Source organism: Taudactylus pleione, unplaced genomic scaffold (assembly GCF_031769625.1).
Source record: "Taudactylus pleione unplaced genomic scaffold, aTauple2 ptg000439l, whole genome shotgun sequence".
NCBI lineage: Eukaryota > Metazoa > Chordata > Amphibia > Anura > Myobatrachidae > Taudactylus > Taudactylus pleione.
In genome coordinates, this window is record NW_028284841.1 from 1081547 (window position 1) to 1106973 (window position 25427).

Below are 25427 nucleotides of genomic sequence, written 5' to 3' on the forward strand. Positions count from 1 at the left end.
AAGATCTGTGGAATATGAAAAGGGGGCCTGTCTCAAAATCACCCTCCCCCCTCCCCCCTCCCCCCATTTGAGTGGTAACACTCTATTTTTTTACGCACGCAACTCTAGAATATAGAATATAGAGACAGCAACACAATATCTGACACAGGGGGTCATTCAGACCCGCTCGCGAGCAGCAGTATGCTCGCAAACGGGTCGATGTTCCCCACTGCGCATGCGCACGACGGAGGGAGCTCCGTCGTGCGCATGCGCGAGACCCGGGGAGCGACGGGCTTTCCATCGCTCCGGGTCTCGCACCAAAGGGGGCGTGCTGTCGATGTTGATTGACAGCATGCCCCCTTTGGTGGGCGTGCCGGGGGCGTGTCTCCCAGACGGAGGTGTTCCCATGGGAATGCCTACCGTCTGAAGCCGGCCCCACTGACATCACTAGTGATGTCAGTGGGAGTGATTTTGGCTCTGATAGAGCCAAAATCACTCCAGGGCTTGTGGCAGGGAGACCCTACCGCAGGGTCTCCGTCGCAAGTCTGATGGTCGCGATGGTCAAGACCATCGCGACCACCTTTTTGGCTGCTCGCATATGCTGTGGGTGGTCACCCACTGCTATACGAGCGGCCAGGTAGCCGCTCCATTTTCATGGAGGAGGGCCCTGATTCAGAGCAAGTGCTCTGGTCAGAGCGTTCAGCTCTGAATCAGGCCCACAGTGCTAAAACTGGGACCACCCATTACCAGATCTCTAGTTCCGCCTATGGTCACAACATATAATTGCACCTGTCCGCATGGATCGCATAACTAATTTTCTTATTTGCCAAGTATGTGGAGTCCGGGGCTGGTTATGTCTTTTGGGGGTGGACCCTATGTCATTTTTTTTTAAATAAAAACAAATTGCATTACATTAAGTACACATGTAGAAACATACACAAAGCACACTGATCTGTGTATGTTTCTGCAAAACTCGCAGCTCAGGAGGTGGAGTGTTTGAAACTTCAATTTCTCTGCGAGTTTGCTCTAATCTCACCTGAGATTGTAATCTCGAATCTTAGTCAATTTGCAAGCCGCATCTTTTTCATGAAAAGTACTTCCGAGTTTGCCCGATGGTGAGTTGATTCGAGTTTGCGATCTCACCCGAGTTTTACGAGTGAGAAGAGAGAAATCTCTCCCAAACTCACCAGAGTTTGCCTTTAGTAAATTTGCGAGATGAAAAACATACCTAAACTCACCCGAGATTGTCATCTCGACCAAACTTGATTCTTAGTAAATTTACTCCTAGGGTTAAGTTTTTTTCTTTGGAGCCAGTTAACCTACCAGTATATGGAGTGTGGGAGGAAACCGGAGCACCCAGAAGAAACCCACGCAAGCACAGGGAGAATATACAAACTCCACACACTTAGGGCCATAGTGGGAATCAAACCCACAACCTCAGTGCTGTGAGGCAGTAATGCTAACCATTACACCTTCTGTGATAACACTAATACTTCACACGTTGACATTGTGAACATGTCGACATTCTGTATATGCCGACATGTTCAATGTCGACATTATAAATATAGACTTCTGACTACATCCCACTTCTACAAGGTAAATACATTTACATGTTGCAGAAAAATAAATTGTGAAAAATAACAAGGTAACTTGTTGGACTGTATTTGCCTTTGTGCAACTTTACTAAATTAAGTTGCTTTCTTTTCTGGCTTCCTTTAATGTTTTTCACCAAAGCCTTTACATAATCTAGGTAAAAGTTATTATCCTAGGACACAATACTGTTTTGTACTTTGCTCTATTCATTCTGCTGTATACTTATTATATCTACCAATAAAGTTGGTGTTGGTCCCAAAACGTCTAAAATAAGCATTCTGATGATATACAGTAAATGTTTGGATGAAAAGCACAGGATAGGTTAAGAAAGACAAAACAGGGCATGAAGCAAAATATGCAGGAGGGTATGTAAAAAACCGATCACTTTAATGTGTGTGTGTGTTTTATAACTTTAATGGGTGTGTTTTATAACACATTATTATTTTTTGTAAAGTTTTTTTATTTGCCTTTCATCCATGCTCATAGGGGATTAATGTTACAATGTTAAAGCCCTCCCCTGGGAACGGTTTGTTCTAAGAAAATAGAAGGGAAAGGGCAAGAAAAAAAAATAAAATTGTCTACAAAATATAAACAGCAGTGAGCACAATGAAATCTCTTCTCTTTCAGCTCATACATTTGGAATTGATGATCAATGGTATTTTCTCTCTAACATATGTGTTATAAATTACAATTTCAGCGGTCCGACTGACCCAATTTAATGCATTACAGTTCTGGCTGATGCTTGATCATTTATGTAGATATGACAGCCTGTCATGCACCTCATTTAGCTATAATTGGACCTAGTTAAAGCAGTCATTACTTAAACCGCTTACACAGTCAACTACACAAAGTACAGGAGGAGTTGCCTAAACTTAGAAGATGAAAGCAGAAAATGTTGGCACTTGGTCAGCTTGTCATTTCATTCATTTAATTTTTAATGTCTTTGCTGGCCCTGATGATGCCGGGTAAATGACTGCAGAATGCATTGCCAGTAGTCCTGAGTTAATTCTTCTGTGTCATTATTAATTATGTTCTATCATTAATGGAGAAGCAGAAGGACAATGTAAATTAACTCTAATAGAAATCTTTTTAAAACAAAGCTGAACTAAACTTGGTAGTTAAAAATGTTACATGTGACTAAAGTCTTTCAGTTGTTCCATTTAAACAAACAGCATTATATAAAAACAGTTGATATAATATCACATAACATTATATTATACATGCCTTAAATATAAACATTACTTTGTATACTGCCACCCTACATAACAGAGCTAGACAACCTATAATTCTAAAACTCCTGGAGATCTACAAGTTCCACCATGGCCACAGAGCCCCAATGGACAAGTGGACCACATGTGCATGAAAAGTGTCCAGGCATTTGTACCCTAATACCTAGGCACTCAACAGCTCTAATATCGCCTAAAGGACTGCACTGTATACACCATGAGAGAGAGCTGGAGTTACAGCTTTCTGTTCTTAAGGTGGGTACACACTATACAGATATATCTGCAGATGATGGTGGTTCATACACACTGAACGGCCATCATCTGTGTCTGGCTGCGGGTCCCAGAGGCCAGGGGGCGTGTCCTGGTGGGCTGGGGGTGTCCCGCCCCCCTCCCCGCTGCTGTCACTGTGTGTGTACAGGCGGTCTACAGACCGCCTGTACACACTTGCCGATGGACAGATATGTCTGCAGACATATCTGTTCATCGGCTGTGCAGCACAGCCAATGCGATCACCGACATATCGCTGGTACACACTGGCCGACGGGCAGCATATATATTGGCCGATCAATTTATCGATCAATATATCGGTCAGTGTGTACCCAGCATAAGGGTCAATAAAAGTTATGGGTATCCTGTATCAGTGTAGTTTCTTGCAGTTAATTAACTTTACCTGTGTTTTTATATGAGATAATGCAGAGCTGTAACTAGAAATGTTATCGTCTGGGGCAAAGTGACACCCCCTAATATTAGACTAAGGTTTTCCTTGTGAACACTAAAGTGATGAGAACTGTCTATATTATAACATATAACAATTATAGGTTGTTGCATTAAATGTATAATTTATACAGATATTAGTTATAGTTTATACATGTTAGCAATATATGTGTATTACAAATCATATGATTAAGACATTCCTTTTGCATACAGTGCATGGCCATACAATATGTGCCCTCATGAAATATTGGATGTGCTTACTTGTGGTGTCATAATTCTTCATGGGTAGATTTATACATTTAGATGACCACATAACTCTAACTGATAATATCCTTATAATTTACATGAGGAGGTTCTGCCTTTTATATACAGTAATGTTTGTCTGTCATAATGATCTTCATGATCACTTCTCCATAATAGAAATTGTTAATATTGAATGCAGAGTCTAAAAACTCTGCACTGATTAAAGTGTTTCAAAAGGCAATGCCATTAATATTACACAATACACGTTTGCCATTATTACTGTGATAAAATAAATGATCCAAAATAAATGATCCTGGCATGTTTTCTTTTGCATTGTGTTAGTTGACAGAGTGTTGTAGTTTTCTGTTCAAATAAAAGACTCTTTAAAGCACTTTCACTACCTGGAATTTGTTCCTGACATAAACTTTTCCTTGGCAGCTGATGTTCAAAAGCATCTTTTGAAATTCTGGCTGTGTACCAAATACACATACAATGCCCAGATGTGAGTAATAAAACTCAACAGGCTGCAAATGGGATTCCAGTAGATGTCACTGCAAGTCAACATGAGCCCTGCTAAGTGTGTTCAAGAGAAACCTCATTAAACATCATCGTAAATTTTTAGAATTTCTGAGAACATCTGAAGAGAAACTGTGGATAACTCAGCCGCTAATGAAGGCCGGTTGACTAGCAATTACATGGTTATTTATCAAATCTTTTGTCTGCTAAACACATTAACAAGTTGAAAGTATGATTATCATATCTATCAGCAATGAGAGCTTTAAATGCTCTAATGATAGGTTAGATTACATGATATTTCCCATTCCCCTACTCTGATTTCTGTTTGGCGCCACGACGCTAGGTGTTCTTGTCCATGAAAATGATGTCACATCTGTAACTGACAGAGCACCTTATTTTGAATGCAGACAGCAATTACTGCAAACAATAGCGAGCAGCAAAACAGACCCATGCCAGCACATCTAACAAATAAATGACAACAATTACTTATAACAAATATTTAATCCATAAAAATTAGGCAGCAAGTTTTGTGAGGCAGCAAAATAAAAGGAATTAATATAAACAATTCAATTTGTTTATGCATGCCTCAGTTAGTTATATTTACCTTGCTGGTAGATCACATAATGCTTTAAAATATGAAAAAAATGCACACAATGCATATACAAATGCTTACGATAGTGTACAGTATAACTGTGTGCATTGCTGATAGTAAAGTGCAAAATATTCTCAGGCCAGAGGGTTAGTGAATAGGACCTTACAGTGACATTTGTTAAACATTTGGTCAAGCTCGCTCTCTCTCTAATATACATTTCAATGTGTTTCTAATGTTTGAAAGGAAAACCTTGTGCCTTATGACTGATAAGTCTACAGCATAGAATGTATTAATCTATTATACCCAAATGCTAATAAATCACTTCCTCTAAGCACTGACTGGAAATTCCACATCATGAGCAGACACTAAAAAATGCTTTGTATCATTTGATATATTTCTCCCATCGACAGCAATTGCAAAGCCACAAACACAACTTTTCAACAAAGATATATAGATTACACAGATTTTATGACTGATTCATATTTCTCCTCAGTGCATTCTCAGTTCAGTAGTTAATCAAATTTATTCTGCTTCCAGTGACGTTGGAGCTACTATCAATGTATCCTGCTTCCTGGACTAACATACTGTACCGTTCAAAAGTTTGGGGTCACTTAGAAATTTCCTTATTTTTTGAAAGAAAAGCACTGTTTTTTTCACTGAAGATAACATTAAATTAATCAGAAATACACTCTATACATTGTTAATGTGGTAAATGATTATACTAGTTGCAAATGTCTGTTTTTTTTAAAGGAATATCTACATAGGTGTATACTGGCCCATTTCCAGCAACCATCACTCCAGTGTTCTAATGGTACATTGTGTTAGCTAAGCGCGTTAGAAGACTAATGGATGATTAGAAAACCCTTGAAAACCCTTGTGCAATTATGTTAGCGCAGCTGAAAACAGGTTTGCTCATTAGAGAAGCTATAAAACTGGCCTTCGTTTGAGCTAGTTGAGTATCTGGAGCATCATATTTGTGGGTTCGATAATACTCTCCAAATGGCCAGAAAAAGAGAACTTTCATGTGAAACTCGACAGTAGATTCTAGTTCTTAGAAATGAAGGCTATTCCATGCAAGAAATTGCCAAGAAACTGAACATTTCCTACAACGTTGTGTACTACTCCCTTTTTTCATGTAAAACACGAAATTGTCTGGGTGACCCCAAACTTTTGAATGGTAGTGCATAGCTCAACCTTATGGAAAATGTAGCATAATATAAAAATGTAATATATACTAAACTATACTATATGAACTCTTTAGAACCTACAAAAATCTATGTAATAATTGAAATGTTAAAACTAAATATAATGTAGGGATGTAGTTGGCATCTCAGCATGCGGGATGCTCACGGTCTAAATACCGGCGCCAAAATGCCAATGGGTCGGAAGTATCGGGGTGTTAGGGGGAGGTTAGTGTTACGTGTTAGGGGGAGGGTTAGGGTTAGGCACCAGGGAGGGAGTGTTAGGATTAGGGTGCGGGGAGGGGGAGGATAGGTTTAGGCACAAGGGGGGGAGGTTAGGTTTAGGGTGCGGGGAGGTTAGGTTTGGGTAACGGGGAGGGGGTGTTAGGTTTAGGGTGTGGGTAGGGGGAGGTTAGGTTTAGGGTGCTGGGAGGTTAGGTTTGGGCAGTGGGTAGGGGGTGTGAGGTTTAGGGTGCGGGAAGGAGGAGGTTAGGTTTAGGCACTAGGGAGTGGGGGTTAGGTTTAGGCACCGGGGAGGGAGGGTTAGGGTAGGTGCTGGGTTAGGGTAGGGTAAATACTTACTAGCCGTTCTTATGGGTGTCTGGGTTCTGGCTGTGGGGATGCCTCTGTCGGTATTCTGAACAGCGGCATCCCAACAGCCGGGATTTCATACCCAGCCCATACCATATATATATATATATATATATATATATATATATATATGAAAACATTGAATCTGTTTAAAAGCGCCTGCGTGCTAAACAAAGTGCTGTGCGTGCATAAATATTATTAATAAACTTCAATATAGATAATAATGAATAAATATTTATTAATTATTATCTATATTGAAGTTTATTAATAATATTTATGCACGCACAGCACTTTGTTTAGCACGCAGGCGCTTTTAAACAGATTCAATGTCTTCATAAATCTAATAACAGCAGATCACCACTGCTGTACTTCTTCTGTTTGAGCTGACACCCATACTATAGGGGAGTGCTATACACTATACCTTTTATATTTGAAAAGCTATATATAACTTGAATACGACTGGTTTTAAGGAGTAGGACTTCTTTCTATTTTACTGAAATAGGGTGTTTATTATCTTTTGGCGCCGTGTTCTCCCATTGCTACATATATATATATATATATATATAACACAGCGGGTAAAATAAATATTGAAAAACATCAACATCAACATTTTTCTCAGTAAATATATTTGTAATGGGGCTATTGTAAGGAAATTTTCACCAAATGTCAGCAACAACCCCTACAATCCACACATGCAAAGACATCAAACCATAGATGTCCATAAATTAAGTTATGGGAAGTGCACATTCCCTATTTTTCATGTAACAGTTGTAATGTATAAAAGTTTGGTGCTTGTGTCTCTAACATGTCGCGTTCCGACTCCAAGGCATGACTGCCATGTGGTATTCAATAATAGGAGAATGTCCCTCAGTTAGGGGAAGATGTATCAAAGCTTGGAGAGAGAGATAAAGAGGAGAGAGTAAAAGTACCAACCAATCAGCTCCTAACGGTCATGTTACAGTCTGTGTTTGAAAAATGACATATCTCCCCCTTAATCAGAAGATATGAAATCACTATTTTACACCACTATCAACTACAAGTCCTTTGGCTGGCAGGGTATTCTGGGACTTGTAGTTCCCTAGCAACAACTTAACTCAGTTTTGTTATGCAGATGCATTGAGAAACATTATCAATTGTCCCATACCTCTGCTCTTTCCCTTCCTTTCAATCCACAATATTCACCTGTACCCGTCATTAGACTTTAGGGGGTAAATTTACTAAGATGGGAGTTCTATTTAAGAAGTGATGTTGCCCATAGCAACCAATCATATTCTATTTCTCATTTATCTAGCACCTTCTAGAAGATAATATCTGGAATCTGATTGGTTGCTATGGGCAACATCACTTCTTAATAGAATTCCCATCTTAGTAAATTTACCCCTAGGGGTCTGATTCAGACAGGGGAGCAAAAAAAGGAGCAAATATGCACCTTGGTAAAACCATGTTGCACTATAGGTGCGGCACATCTAAAATGTGCAGAGAGATTTACAATTGGGAGGGGTATCCTAGCTGGACTCTGAATTGCAGTGTAAAAATAAAGCTGTCCCGCATTTGTGAGCTACATGCAAAAGCAGCCAGCATTCCTGCATGTAACTAAAAGAAAGTATTTGCACCCCTTGCATTGCAACATGGTTTGTCCAGGTGTAAAGTTACTCCTGTATATTTATTTTACGCCAAGCTCTAAATCAGCGACTAAAAAGTAAATTTCAGTAATTTTGTTGTCTTGCACTGATTATGCATGTACCAATCACACAAAATTGTTGACTGGTACTGTCTAAAGAATTTTAGAACTTTCACATAAATGTAAAACATACCAACCACTAAGCAGTTTTTAGTCATGCAACCATTATGAGTCCAGGACCTAGACCATTACCTAAAAGGCAGACAATAAATAAAAGCATATATTATATAATAGAGCAATTCAAATATATATGGAATAAATAATAACGGAAACGGTATGATTTACCGCCGGACCCATGCCCGGCGGTTCAAATCCTGACAGCGGCAGCCTGACAAGGATGAAAATCCCGATCATCCCCAGGTAAGTATTCACTAACCTATTCTACCCCCTAACCCTCATTTAGGGGTGCCTAACCCTAACCTTCCACCCCGTGCCTAACCCTAATCCCCCCTCTAAGTGCCTAAACCTAACCCCTCCCTTCCCCGCCGCCTAAACCTAAGTCCCCCGGGGGGGTGCCTAACCCTAAGTCCCCCCCGGGGGTGCCTAACCCTAACCCTCCCTCCCCCTAGCCTAACCCTAACCTCCCGGGGGGTGCCTAACCCTAAGTCCCACCCTGGGAACCCTAAACCTAACCCTCCCCCCCTCGGCTGTCCACGCTCGGCGCCCGGCATCCCTTTGATCGGGATGCCGGGCGCCGGTCTCCCGGCGTCGGTAAAATGACAGGCGTCTAGATGTAGACGCCTGTCATTTAACCCTCGCCGGGATTAAGCAGTCGGGAAACCGGCTGTCGGGATTAGGTCCGCCGGCTTCCCGACTGCATACCATAATAACAATGTCAAGGTAGAGCTGCAGTTGCATCTAAAATCATCCATGTAAAGAAATGCACAATAATATAGTAGAAGTTGTATAGAAAGATCAGTAAGGTGGTCCTCAGTAAGGCGCCCCTCAGTCACAGGCTGAAGCTCATGCAGCCGCTTTTCCAGGGCTCCTGCTTTCTCTCAAGCCCATCAGAATACTAGGAAGGGTGTGAGTGGGAGGATCAATCACAAGCCACGGTCAAGAGATTACAGCTTGTGATTGGTCCTCTTTCTCCCTTCCGCTGCCATTAGTTATGAAAAAATTAAACGGTTACGGCTAAAGGGAGAGGTTACCTTAAAAAATAATGTGTCAGAGTACAGCCTTAAAGGTGAATACACATGGGCATTCTGCATGCATCCCACCTCTGTTTGAGCTATGGGCCCGATTCAGACCCACTCGCAAGGCTGCGTTCGCACGCAGCCTGCCGATGTTTGCAAACTGCGCATACATACATACGCATCGCAGTGCGTGTGCGCAAACTAGTCCATGCCATCGGGAAGCGTTCGCTCGCTGCGCATAGCCAGCTCGCTAGCTTGAGTGACAGAATAAGCCATTTGTGGGTGTGACAGGAGATGGTTGGTGAAAACGGAGGTGCGGTGGTGCGAACACAGGCGTGCCTGAGCGTCTTAATGGCATTTCAGCATGCATAATTAAGACGCAGCATCATAGTACACGTCACATGGTTGTTTTACACAGTGAAGCAATCGCAGTGCTTGCGGTAGGGTATGGTCAGCCACAAGTGCTGCGTTCGCTTCCGATGTTACCGATGGTTGCATACACTTCCTGGAGATGACATGCATAAGTGGGCGTTTTAAGACAGGCTGGTGGGCGTCTGCGTACACACCGCGATCGCACGCCAAGACATAGTGGGCGTGCTAAAGGCTTGCCGTGCGATCGCAGTTTTGCATACTGTCGCTGCGTGCGAACGCATCTAGCGAGTGGGTCTGAATCGAGCCCTATGTGCCATGCAACTACACTACACAGACTGCACCATCTGTTTCCATCTATGCATTCACTTTGCACTGCCCTAGGTGGCCGTGTGAATGGACCTCCCAATAATCATAGAAATCAATGATCCCCTTCAAAAGTTCCCTTAGAGCTATATGCTGTTAACTGGTAGTAGAAAACATTTCTAAGCTATATTGAATGCTAAGCTTTGGCTACTGATTTAAAACAGTGGAGTTCAAATAAGTTCAATTTAAAAAAATTCTCCCTGGTTATTGTATAACGCACATTCTGGTTGAATTTGTGGGATATAGAATAATAAGCTAAATGATTAGACAAATCTATAAGGAATACAAGTGTCTGGAATCTGTCCTAGTTAAAAGATTATTGACACTATAACACAGCTAACAGCTGTAGATATAGTATTCATTGTTCCTAGGTAAGGAAGAGGTCTTGTTAAATCTTTTTACTAGATATCATGGTTGGATAATGCTGGCAAACTCCTGATCTGTGGATTCGTTAGAAAGGAAAGAATTTGTACTCTTAATTGTTCTGCAGTCAACCTGAAGAGCTACCTTACAGTGCGTCCTATACAGCGCAGTCAGAGGCACGCCAAATAATAATTTTGGGCTCATCCACAGTGACACCAAACCAGTTCTAACCAAGGGCCTGATTCATATGTGGACGTACATGCCATCACAGCAGCGATTTCTCATGGATTGCAATTGCAAAAATATGCTAATAACTCACTCGCTGTCCACAGCTTAGAGACACCCAATGAAAGCATCTCACATCCGCCGCTCACACACAAGGCATCAGATACATTGAACACAGATCAGGCGGCCATCAGCCTTCTAAGTAAGTCTAAGCTGTCGCAGACACAGCGGGTCTCCGGCACGTGGAGGGCTCTGCTGCTGCGAGCAAGGACGTAGTGGCTAATTTATGGATGCCCATAAAACAGTGTATAAACGTTCCAAGACAATTGCCTGACCTCATTTTCCTATTTAAACTCATCCCCTTATGATGGGTACAAAATCATTGTGCCTTCCACCACAACTCACCACTGTCTGCCAGTGTTGTATCCAGGGGGTCTAGTGGGGCACGTGCCCTGGACGCTGTATGACCAGGGCAGTGCCGTCCGCGGCACTACACACTAAAACAAACACACCGCCACCGTTGGTGGTGTGTTTGTTTTAGCATGGCAGCCAAAAAGAGTCAGACAGACTCTTTTTGGCTGCTGCACCCAGGGCCGGAGCTGACCTGGAGCTCACTCATGAGCTCCACTTTCCGGCTCCCGCAGTAGGTGAAGGAAGAGACGTCATGATGTCTCTCCCATAGTGCCGAGCGGGACCGGAGAAGCGGGTGGCGGCGGGTGCAGTTGCAGGGATTAGGGTAAGTATAATTGAATGGGCACTACAGGGGGGAACTGCATAAGGGGCACTACTGGGGGCACTGCATAAGGGGCACTACTGGGCACTGTATAAAGGGCACTACATAAGGGGCACTGTATAAGGGCACTGCATAAGGGGCACTGTATAAGGGCACTACTGGGGGAACTACATAAGGGGCACTGTATAAGGGGCACTACTGGCAGCACTGCCTAAGGGGCACTACTAGGGGCATTGCATAAGGGGAACTAATAGGGGAATTGCATTAGGGGCACTACTGGAGGCACTGCATAAGGGGCACTACTATGGGCATTGCATAAGTGGCACTGCTACTGGGGGCATTGCATAAGGGGCACTGCTACTGGGGACATTGCATAAGGGATACTACTACAGTGAGCATTGCATGAGGGGCATTACTACTAGGGGTATTGCATAAGGGGTACTACTACTGGGGGAATTGCATAAGGGGCACTACTACTGGGGGCATTAAGGTGCATATGGAATGGAAAGGAATGTTCCCAGAGCGACAAGAAACGGTGGTGAGTCATGTTTATACGCCCCCATTTTTCAGTAGCCATGACCCCATTTTCAGTGGCCACACCCACTTTTTCATCGAGCGCACATAGGACCTCATTCAGGCCCGGTCGCAAGCACTGAGCGCTCGCAACCGGGTCAATGTTTAGGCCCTGCGCACGTGCAGCGGCCGCACTGCGCGTGCGCAAGCCCCGGAGCGAGAGAGAAATTCTCTCGCTCCGGAGCTCATTACAAAAGGGGCGGCTGTCGATGTTGATCGACAGCTCGACCCGTTTTGTAGGCGTGGCGGGGGGGTGGTTTCACAAACTGAGGCGCCTGCAGGCGTTAAGAAACGGCAGGCGTTAAGAAACGCCTGCCGTTTTGTGGGCGGCCGCACTGACATCAGCAGTGATGTCAGTGGGGAGCTTCCTGCTCGATCAGAGCAGGAAGCTCCCTGGGGCTTGCGGTTGCCGAGGCCCAACCTCAGCGTCTCGTCGCAAGCCTTGATGGTCGCGATGGTCTTGACCATCGCAACCATCAACCTGGTTGGTCGCTAAAGCTGTGAGTGGTAACCCACAGCTTAGCTAGCGTCCAGGAGGCCACACTTGAAATGTCAAGCGGCCGCCCTCATTCAGAGCGAGCGCTTGCTTCTTGCGAACGCCTCTGAATGAGGGCCATAGTGGGTGTCTCTGGGGAGTGCTCCATTTTTCATCTTGCCCTGGGCTCCAAATACCCTAATTACGCCACTGCTGCCTGCTGTTTCTAGCTACATCGAGTTGCTGTACCCTTTACCCTCAGGGCCGGTTCTATGGTTACGCATGGTACGCGGCCGCGTAAGGCGCCACATAGTGAAGGGCGCCGCGACCATGCAGATTTCAGTGGCTTACCGCGGTGCAGACTGTGTCTCTGTGACACAGCTGCACCGCGCGTGTAGCGCTGACCGGACGGAGTTCGGTAAGCGCTACACAGTGCCAAACACACAGCCGCCGGTGCCGGCAGCTGTGTGTTTGTTTCAGCAGCTGATGAAAGTCTGTCAGACTCTCATCGGCTGCTGCAGCTCCCACTGCGGGAGCCATCTTCCGGCTCCTGCAGTGGGTAATGGGAGAGATGTCGTCATGACGTCATGACGACGTCTCTCCCATAATGCAAAGCGGCCCTGGAGAATGGTCGGGAGTAGCTGATATCGGCGGCGGGAGCAGGAGAGGGGGGTTCAGGTAAGTGTTTTTTTTTTTTTTTATTACCTGTGTCTCTACTGGGGGGGGCTACAAGGGGGGATTACTACTGGGGGCACTTGAAGGGGGGATTACTACAGGGAGCACTTGAAGGGGGGATTACTACTGGGGGCACTTGAAGGGGGATTACTACTGGGGGTACTTGAAGGGGGGATTACTACTGGGGGCACTAGAAGGGGGATTATTACTGGGGGCACTAGAAGGGGGGACTACTACTGGGAGCACTTGAAGGGGGGATTACTATTGGGGGCACTAGAAGGGGGACTACTACTTGGGGCACTAGAAGGGGGGCTAATACTGGGGGCACTAGAATTGGGGCTACTACTGGGGCACTTGAAGGGGGGCTACTACTAGGGGCACTTGAAGGGAGGATTACTACTGGGGGGGACTACTACTGGGGGCACAACAATGGGGGGACTACTACAAGGGGGGACTACTAGGGGCACTACAAGAGGGGGGATTACTACTAGGGGCATTACAAGGGGGGACCACTACTGGGGGCACTGCATGGGGGGAGGACTACTACTGGGGGCACTGCATAGGGGGACTACTACTGGGGGCACTATATAAGCTTACTAATGGGGGCACAAGGGGCACTGCACAGGGGGGACCACTACCGCGGGCACTGCATAGGGGGGGGCGCCAAAAAACCTACTCACTTACCAAAAAATTTGGGCTAGGGCCATCCCTGTTTACCCTGTACATGTCACTCCCTGTTTATGGATTTACTGCAAAGTTTGTATTTATGCTTTGTACTCATTGTTGTGCAATGCAAATATGCTTTGTTTTTATATATACCTCTTGTACTGTTTTTTTACACCTTATGACACCTAACAAATAAAAGATAATAATAATAATAATAATAATAATAATAATAATAATAATAATAATTGAACAGGCCAACACTCAATCTTATATAGCACTATATGAAAACTCTTACCCAGGGTGCCGATGGCTAAGACTGGCATTGTCCTTCATTGAAACACTATCTTGAAGACCTATGTCAGGATTGGGACTTTCCATTGCCACTACGTATGGCCGAACTCCCCTTTCACGATCACTTGTTGTCTCGTCAAACAGGACTTGACTACTGATCTTATTGAACATAATGGTGTTCATGGTAAAAAGACTTAAACCGTTGTTCTTGATTCCTGAAGAAAATGTGAAGTTCAGCAGTGCAGGAGAAAGTTCCTATGGGAAAAAAGAAGACTTAAAGTCACTGCTAAATTGCATTATCGAAATACAGTGCATATAATGAGTTTTACAGCCTTATTTAGATGCACTGGAGTTCCACTACTATGGACATGGATAATATCAGGGACGGACTGAGACTGTAGATCAGCCCAGGCAGTCCGCCCCCCATAGGCGTGCGCACACTCGCAAAGGGGCGTGGTTTGTATCAAGGGTGTGTGTCCGTCTCCCAGAGCTCATATCATGAATCCAGCAGCGGGGGGTGGGGGGCAGAGACACTTCTGCCCTCCTAGAGGCGGCCCTGGATAATAAAGAAATTAACATACAGCAAATTAATCTACGTTAAAGGAATTTATCCATGTTCAAGTTATACAGCCATCTTCTTCCTATTTCTGGAGAATGCATTTTATTATTATTATTATTATTATTATTATTATTATTATCTTACTAGGGGAGTCATTGCTAAAGAGGGTAGCGAATTTTACTAACTCCAGTCTTGTGTAGCAAATTGTTTTTGAGATACAAGTCCCAGCATGCAGTATTACCCAAAAGCCACAGGAGAGTAATAACTTGCCGCTGCACAATGCACAGAGCCCTGTGGGCGGCACGGCCGCTCACCCACGGCCCCTGCATCTGGCTAGCAGGGTGCCTGGAATGGTCCCTACATCCAGAATCACTGCTGCAGTGCTGCCTGGAGCATCCTTTGGATGCTCCAGACAAGCAGAATGCATCCTGTACAGTCCCCAGCAGCATCCTAAGAACGCTCCAGGCAATGCTGTAATTCCCGGCACTGCTTGCCACGCCCCCTCCCCATGACATCATGCACTTAGGGGGTTTGGCCGGCACAGTGCGCAGAAAACCCTGTTATAGCGCTGTGTAAAGGACAGTGTTGCAAACAAGTAACATGGGGGCAATAAGCGTTCCACAAAAAGCTCTTGAGCAATGATGGTTTTCCCTTCTACATGAATGTGCTGGTTTGGGTTAGCCACACAACATGCTTTCCAATGAGATGGTGGCATCTTCTCACATAAAGGGATATTTATCAAACCTTCTAAAAGGGAAAAGTGGAGATGTTGCCCATATAGCAACCAATCAGATTATAGCTATCATTTAATAGAATGTACTGTACTAGACAAATGATAGAAAGAATCTGACTGGTTGCTATGGGGCGACTTTTCCTTTTTAGAAGGTATGATAAATCTCCCCCTCAGTGACCATTAATAACAGTTAGCCACATATTACATTACTGTTTAGGGTACAGGACCACCTTGCTCTGCTACTGTGATATCATAATGGGCTATAATGGGTTAAAAACGCAACGTGATCAGTGATCAAGGTACTTAAATCTTTTATGCTGCCAGTGACTTCATAGACAGCAGTGCAATTGCCTGAAAGCAGGATGATGGGGAGCGTGCATTATTACTGCCGGGGTGCTTACTGGTGGATTACTATTGTTTGCAAATGCAACAGCATAATCTACAGTCCATTCTCATTGCCTTAATAACACTGATGAAGGGTGATACACTGTAAAACATAAGTCTTTTCTCACCCTGTCTACCTTCCATCTGTCTCTACCACCATTATTGAAAATATCAATGTTGACTGTGGAACATGATTCCTTTTCTTAAACAAAGCAAAACTCAGGAGAGTTAATGGTAATTATAAACGATAAGTCGTGAACAGAAAAGGAAAGCGGTTTTGTTTGTCTGGTGTAATTTTGGATTTGAAGAGATCTGTCTGGTTACTTCATAAATTGGGTCCATGCGTAAATGGAAGGCGTTGCTATGGAAAAACTAGTAAAAAGCAACCATCCATGTTTAGGAATGCGCTATTTATATCACAGCCTGTAACGTGGGAGAGAAAGGACACATAGTACCACAGAGTGAAATAAAGATGTGGACTGTGTAAAACTAAAATAAATGGATGAAAACAATGCCATAATTTGTTCCGCTCAATTTACCTCATCCCAATTCCTCCCTCACGTTACAATTTGCCAGAACCTGAAATTGTTGAGTTCACTCCTTAATGAAATTAAAAAGATGTGCACAGTTTATCCGCTGTTTATGCCCCAAGCATCTAATTCCCTGTAATTAACCACAGACGTGTTCGATCAGTTGTACAGAAAATGATTACAATTGCGCAAAGGCAAAATGAAGGCCTGTATTAAGCATAAATGGCATAAATACATTTTTGTTCCATTCAGACATCAGAATTGGAAGCCAGAAGAAAACCATAAACACCAAATTGTTACAGTAATTGTAAAAAAAATAAAAATAAAGGGGATTTATATATCCTGATGTCAAGAAACATGTATAATCTATTCAAAAATATTGTACAATAAGGCATAGTAATTATAATGAATATGTCTCCAAGAGAGTGATAAATTCAACTCTTGCTCATTAAGTTTAAAGGGACAATGAATTTAATATTAACTTATAAAATAGTGTTAGATTGCAAGCTTTGTAGAACAGTAACCATAACTGAGATACATGTTGCTCACAATTTGTAACGCTTGTTATGGTGTCATACATTTAAATGTTATGTGTCTGTGGAATATGTTTGAAGATCTCAGTGTGTAATGAGTATAAATTGACACATTTGTCGAAACAATTGCTCAATCGAAAGAAATGGGAAAAATGCTCTATAAGTTGTTAAACAATAACGAAATATATTGATATTTTATTGTATTTATATTAAATCTATATGGTTTATAAATCTTAGAACATTGAATTTCAACGATCCATTAACATATGTGGGCAAAGGATTATTTCTTTAATCACAGAGCTGCAAATTCTGATTAATAACTATAGCAGTGTATGAAATATTTACAAAACAAACATGTTTTTAGCGATGAAAGTAAATGCTTTCAGAGTGCCAAAATATATTAAGTTGATGAACAATATCTACAGTATATGCATTTCACATACAGATCATTTACCCCGAGTATGAGATCTGCTTTAAATCTGGTTATCTATTATGGGCATGTAAACTTACCTTATATCTTATATTAATATATTAGGTAAATTTACATGATTTTAAACATATATGTACCCACATTAAATGATTTTCAACACAGACAAAACAAACAATTACTGTTGTGTTCTATTATGAATTGTGAATTGCCTATCCTATCTGTGACCCTAATTCCCTTTACGTTACATTAATATAGGTAATATTTTTCAAGAAATTATATCTGAGAAAGCAGATTCTTATCGTGTATATATATATATATATATATATATATATATATATATGCATAAATATGCAATATTTCATATTTATGCAACACAATAGTAACACAATACCACAATATTAAATTCAATTAATGAATGCACTACTTGCAAATAAAAAAGTAACAAAATACATATTTTAAAAGAGCAAATATTGTATAGACAGACGGTCTAAAAATCCTTATCTTTCCACCTTATACATATTATATTTACTATTTTTTGCACAATGTAGTCTCACATGATAGTTTTCTATGTTTATCTACTGATCATTTTGAAACAACCATATATCAAGTCATGACCTGTATAAGTTGTGATGCCTTTCACCCTACTAACAATGGCTACAGATGACACTGTCCAGTTAGTGACTGCAGTATGGCACTGTCCGGTTAGTGACTGCAGTATGGCACTGTCCGGTTAGTGACTGCAGTATGGCACTGTCCGGTTAGTGACTGCAGTATGGCACTGTCTGGTTAGTGACTGCAGTATGGCACTGTCTGGTTAGTGACTGCAGTATGGCACTGCCTGGTTAGTGACTGCAGTATGGCACTGTCTGGTTAGAGACTGCAGTATGGCACTGTCTGGTTAGTGACTGCAGTATGGCACTGTCTGGTTAGTGACTGCAGTATGGCACTGCCTGGTTAGTGACTGCAGTATGGCACTGTCTGGTTAGAGACTGCAGTATGGCACTGTCTGGTTAGTGACTGCAGCTAACATGCTTATGTCTTTCACTTTCACAATCTACACAATATTTTCCTAGATCTATTACTGTAATACATATAGCAATTCTATTGGCTGCTTGTCATTTTAATATGCGACATGTTCCCTTGTTTTACAGTATAGTAATCACGCTAATACTTTAAAAATATCTATCAGTATTATGAATTGATCTGTAGTGATCCCAAATACAGTGCAGTAGGTCAATATTATTGTTAATTGATTAAAGGACATAGCGCCATAAAATAACATTTTCAAACTAAATATGCCCCTTATTCCATGCCTTGAGGGTAATTTATTGTCTATAAATAGAACTGGGACAACTACAGAGCCAATTCCTTCTGCTCTGTTGTGTGGATGGGCGGATCAGAAATGATTGGGGAATAGTGGGCAGAATGAAAATACTAGTATGAATTCTTAATTCTGAACAACATACTGGAGGCCAAACTCCATTGTAGAAAGAAGAAAAAATCAACAATAAAATGCTGCACAAGGCAAATATTCCACAGAAGAGTTTTGAATTTATTTGCTCATCTCTATTGTGCATATACAGTATTTCATATCTCTATTGTGTATATACAGTATTTCATACCTCTATTGTGTATATACAGTATTTCATATCTCTATTGTGCATATACAGTATTTCATATCTCTATTGGGCATATACAGTATAGCAGATCTCTCTTGGGCATATACAGTATTTCATATATCTATTGTGCATAAACAGTATAGCAGATCTCTATTGTGCATATACAGTATTTCATATCTCTATTGGGCATATACAGTATAGCAGATCTCTATTGGGCATATACAGTATTTCATATCTCTATTGGGCATATACAGTATAGCAGATCTCTATTGGGCATATACAGTATAGCAGATCTCTATTGGGCATATACAGTATTTCATATGTCTATTGGGCATATACAGTATAGCAGATATTGGGCATATACAGTATAGCAGATCTTTATTGGGCATATACAGTATATCATATTTTTCTATTGCGCATATACAATATATCAGATCTCTATTCTGCATATTCAGAATAGAAGATGCAGTGAAGATGCCATAGGAACTTATACAGATGTCTCCTTGCTCATCTAGCGTCAATACACCATGCAGCGTGATATGCCTGGCGTGAGTGAGTCGCCAGGTTCCGTGCAACTCTGCTAGTGTCAGCCATTTTTTTTGCCAAAAATGTGTCTGTCTCTAATTTGTTATGTGACACTTTTATATCTGTGTGCGACTGAGTCAAAAGCTGCGGCTGCTGCATCGTAGCAATATACTGATTGAGAGACAGTCGCACACATATATACAAGTGTGGCATGTCAAATTATTCAGCACAGTCTCATAGTGTGTCCTACTCGTATCGCATTGCGACTAAAAAAAAGGTACAAAAAAGACGCCCGGCACTAGCAGCGTCTCACAGGACCAGGCACGCCGAGAGTGGCTGTTTGGCGTAACTTTAGCAAAGACGACTGAGGACACATCTGTAGCAACAACAATCCGTCTATTTAACATTCATCTAGATGGTGATAACGGACAACTAGATTTTATAAGGAGAGAGAGTGGGAGAGAGGTATGGGGGGGGGGGCTATTTATATGAGTGTAGATAGTTTTAGTAAAATAATAATTATCTGGATGACACACTGTATCCCCATTCTGTACATATATAATTATCCTATGACTCTTGAGTGTTTCCTGCAATCTCCTACACTGATGTTCTGCAATGAAGACACACTGCCCTGTCCTGCAATCCCCTCCATCAGGCAGCTCATGTCTGTGTTAGGAGCTATGGCCTCCTTCCCTCCAGATGAGCCTGCGCTGCCTTTGATCATCCCACCGCCTGGGAAGAGCATAACAGTATCCCCAGTGTAAAAAGAATTGGTGATATATTACAGTGACCTTCCTTCATCCACTACCATCAACAACCTGCTGCAACGTCACCCTCCGGATCTCAGTGTGGTTTTACTGTGTTTAGATTGAAGTGGAGCAACATTAAAGGGTGGCCACTATAAATATTTGCAGGGATGTAATTCAGACGTTATTTGTCTTTTCTACATAAAATATGAGCAGCTGTCTGAATTCCCCAGACTGTTCCACCATATACTACAATAATACAGTATGCACATGACTTATTAGTGTGTCCTTCCTACTGTACAGCAATGTGTGACTTCTATTTATAGACTCCACTAACGTACAGTACAGCAGGCTTCAGTGTCCAAGTATATTACACTTGCAGGGACTTCGGCACACCTCAGTAACTTCACTCTGCTTTCCTGTATTATCTGTATACTGCACCAACTATAATAGTGACTAAAGATCTCATGGGTTGCGGAAGAATAGCAGGAGGTTACATTTGTCAGATGGCATGTGTTTAGTGAGGAATGTTATCCAGAAAAACATGTTTTACATAAACATCAGATTCATTCACAAGTCACTATCCAAGCTATAATCCATATTTTCTTACATCGCAGTATAGATTATGTTTGTATATTTCCCTGTTTATATAATTTGTATATATCCCAGTACAGAACACGTGTGCATATATCCCAGTACAGATCATGCATGTACAGTATATATCCCAGTACAGATCATGCATGTATATATCCCAGTACAGATTGTACATGTACAGTACATATCCCAGTACAGAACACGTGTGCATATATCCCAGTACAGATCATGCATGTACAGTATATAACCCAGTACAGATCATGCATGTATATATCCCAGTACAGAACATATGTGCATATATCCCAATACAGATCATGTATGTTTAAATCCCAGTACAGATCATGCATGTATAAATCCCAGTACAGATCATGCATGTATATATCCAAGAACAGATCATATATTTATATGTCCCAGTACAAATCATGTATGTATATATCCCAATACAGATCATTAATGTATAAATCCAGTACAGATGTTTGAATACATCCCAGCACAGATCATGTATGTATCTATCCCAGTACATATCATGCAAGTATATATCCCAGAACAGATCATATATGTATATGTCCGAGTACAAATCATGTAAGAATATGCCCCAGTACAGATAATGCAAGAATGCATCCCAGTACAGATGTCTGTATAAATCCAAGTACAGATCATGTATGTATACATCCCTGTACAGATCATGTATTTATTACCCATCCCTGGACAGATCGTGCACTGTTGTCAGAGATCTGTAGGTACCAGACTCCTGTGTAAGTGTATATATACAGTATGGCCATTTGTTACGCCCGTGACACTATAAAGATAACATTACTGTGCAGATTTCACTTATACTGTACATACTTCTGTGGGATAGGTTAAATACAAATATATAACTATGATCCAAATTAAATCATTTTGAGATTAATCAATTATTTAAATTCATCAGAGCTTTGGTAGAGCCAGATCTCTCATCCGTTATATATTTCCGATACTGCAATAATTGCCATTAGTAGCTGGCATTAACACATGTAAGTGGTTATTAATTAAAGGTTACTATGGTGCAGCTACTGTACTGAATTCCTGACTCAGTCATGCGTTACACAATACATGTCACACCTGGGTATGATCTGGGTCTCCTGGTACAGGAACGGCTCCCGGTTGTCTAAGTGTTAGCTCTGCGGGTCAGCAGGCAGCCGTAGTCCTGAGGGTCTCTCTCCAGCCCAGGCAGCAGCGGAGAAGCAGCACAATAATCCCGCCCGTCCTCCTATTCCCATCCCCGGTGTCAGAGGCACATGTTTCCTCCGCTGTCTGTCCCCCAGCTCTAACCACACGAACCGCGGCAGCCTCTCCTCTCTTCTATTTACCGAGCCAGGGGCTACGGGCCCCGCAATGTGCATACACCAAGCACCTCATGTTTCCCAGCTGGGAAGCGCAGCCTGCGAACATCGTGTGCTCCCAGAATGCAGGTTCCGGGGCAGGCAGGAGGGAGGTGTGTGGGCTGCTGTAAGGAGGGCTGTGTAATGTTACTCGCTCTTACTCACTGCATACCTCGCTGCTTCTGGGCACAGAGCACAGGTACAGCCCCTGCTACCCTCACAGCAGCACAGAGGACTACAGTGGTGGCTGAATGTTTGCTGCTTATCAGCCATCAGTACAAGGCTACAACACTACATGAGTACTGGTAGCACAATAACAATGTATTATTTATGAGCCATCTCGCCTGCTTGTGGTACATATATGCGCACAACGTAGAGGATGTATGTATAATGCAATATGATGGGGGTATAATACATTGAATTAAAATGCTTTTTTAGTAGATAGAAACAGAAATGGTCACCATACTCGCTACATTGCTCAGCATTATGCATTACATTAAGTCAACAGTGTAGAGGTGTTATCTACTAACATAGGCTAAAGAGCACACATGAAATAACCCATACCACAAATGAGCTTTTACCAATCAAGTGCAATTTGTAGCAGTAAAATACAGTTTCTTATTGTTTTTTTAAGTGTACTGAATCTGTTTATGTTGCCTTTATGTTATTGTATAATCCCAACTCTTATGGCCCCTACACACTACACGATGTGTCGGCCGATTCCGACACATCGGAACGACAAATCGTTAAAAATGTGTAGTGTGTGCTCCTGTGGGGTCATCAGTCTCATCGCCTGACGTTATGTGCAGCATGTAAAGCTGGCCGCACATCTAAAGATTATCTGTCCAACCAGCCAACTAGATGATTGGTTGGAATGAAAATGTGGTAAGGTATGAAAGCAAATGACAATCAGCAATTTGCTTCCAAACGCTGGAAAATGGACAAAAACTGTTGTTTGAACAAATTGTTTAGATCAAACATGTAAAGGCGGGTACCCACTTATAGATATACAAACAAGAGCACGATTACGACATTGCTGTCGCGCTCTTGTTTGTATATCTAGTGATGTGCCTTGACTGAACGTTCACTCGTTCAGTCCAGGCACAGCCCTCATCCCCGCACATGCTGAACTTGACGAGATCGTCAGGTTGACCAGCATGTACGGGCGATGTCGGATGTCGGAAGCGACCAGCAGGCACGCGCATCGCTGGTCGCTTCCGACCAAAACATGCCCGATGCCTGCACGGTGCATGTGCGATTTGCAAGTGATTGCATGATAACGATGTCGTTTTTGTGCAATCGCTCGGTTAAATCGCTAAGTGGATATCCCCCTTAACTTGTCTGAACGACCATTTTCATCTGTTTTCTGGCATTTATGAGCAAATTGCTGATCATCATTTACTCCCATGCGTTACCAGATTTTCATTCCAACCAATCAACTAGTTGGCTGGTTGGACAGATAATCTTTAGATGTGTGGCCAGCTTAAGATCAGGCGATGTGGCTGACGATCCCATGCAGCACTATATCGGGCGGTCGGGCACCAGATCGCCCACTATGTACCTACCATCTGATATGTCGGCCCATCAGTGCTGGGATCATTGTCGACATCGCTGAGTACACACATTATTTAATGTGTACCCAGAGCACTAATGTAATACTATACTCTCCTCTAACAGCACGTCTTTAGATTAACCACAAACAAGGCATATTGTCCTGTTACACACATATTCCCTTCACTGATCCAACTGTCACACAGTCATCATCCTCTAATGCACAGGTTCTCAAACTCGGTCCTCAGGACCCCAAACAGTACATGTTGTCCAGATTTCCTCACAAAATCACAAGTTAAATAATTAGCTCCACCTGTGGATCTGAGTAATGAATACACCTGTGCACCAGCTAGGTGACTTGGAATCTGTGAACCATGTGGGGTCCTGAGGACTGAAGTTGAGAACCTCTGCTCTATTGCACTACCTGTCATACACTCATCATCCTCTTACTGCACTATTTGACACAAACACATCATCCTCTTACTGCACTACTTGTCACACACTCATCATCCTCTTACTGCGCTACCTGTAACACACTCATCATCTTCTTACTGCCCTACCTGTCACACACTCATCGTCCTCTTACTGCCCTACCTGTCACACACTCATCGTCCTCTTACTGCCCTACCTGTCACACACTCATCATCCTCTTACCGCCCTACCTGTCACACACTCATCATCCTCTTACCGCCCAACCTGTCACACACTCATCATCCTTTTACCGCCTTACCTGTCACACACTCATCATCCTCTAATGCACTACCTGTCACACACTCATCATCCTCTTACCGCCCTACCTGTCACACACTCATCATCCTCTTACCGCCCTACCTGTCACACACTCATCGTCCTCTTACTGCCCTACCTGTCATACATTCATCGTCCTCTTACTGCCCTACCTGTCGCACACTCATCGTGCTCTTACTGCCCTACCTGTCGCACACTTATTGTCCTCTTACTGCCCTACCTGTCACACACTCATCGTCCTCGTACCGCACTACCTGTCACACACTCATCGTCCTCTTGCTGCCCTACCTGTCACACACTCATCATCCTCGTACCGCACTACCTGTCACACACTCATCGTCCTTGTACCGCACTACCTGTCACACACTCATCGTCCTCTTACCGCCCTACCTGTCACACACTCATCGTCCTCTTGCTGTCCTACCTGTCACACACTCATCGTCCTCTTACTGCCCTACCTGTCACACACTCATCATCCTCTTACTGCCCTACCTGTCACACACTCATCGTCCTCTTACTGCCCTACCTGTCGCACACTTATTGTCCTCTTGCTGCCCTACCTGTCACACACTCATCATCCTCGTACTGCACTACCTGTCACACACTCATCGTACCCTTACTGCCCTACCTGTCACACACTCATCAGTGTGTGACAGGTAGGGCACCTGTCACACACTCATCATCCTCTTACTGCCCTACCTGTCACACACTCATCGTCCTTGTACCGCACTACCTGTCACACACTTATCGTCCTCTTACCGCCCTACCTGTCACACACTCATCATCCTCTTGCTGCCCTACCTGTCACACACTCATCGTCCTCGTACTGCACTACCTGTCACACACTCATCGTCCTCTCACCGCCCTACCTGTCACACACTCATCGTCCTCTTACCGCCCTACCTGTCACACACTCATCGTCCTCTT

General features: G+C 42.9%; 1 protein-coding gene across 2 annotated transcripts in view; it reads right to left on the reverse strand.

Moving 5' to 3' along the window:
- The window catches only part of MKX (mohawk homeobox), a 160886-nt gene extending 138891 nt beyond the window's left edge, over nt 1–21995 (reverse strand). Inside the window, exons 1-2 of one of the 2 annotated variants that reach the window (XM_088447789.1) lie at nt 21943–21995; nt 14193–14443 (exon numbers count right to left, since the gene is read on the reverse strand). In XM_088447789.1, coding sequence (XP_088303915.1) covers nt 14193–14371 — 179 coding nt within the window. In that variant the 5' untranslated portion in view covers nt 14372–14443; nt 21943–21995. Of the gene's footprint in view, nt 1–14192; nt 14444–21942 lie in introns of those variants that run through there. The other variant, XM_088447788.1, reaches the window with a different exon arrangement.
- Between the last annotated feature and the right edge of the window lie 3432 nt (nt 21996–25427).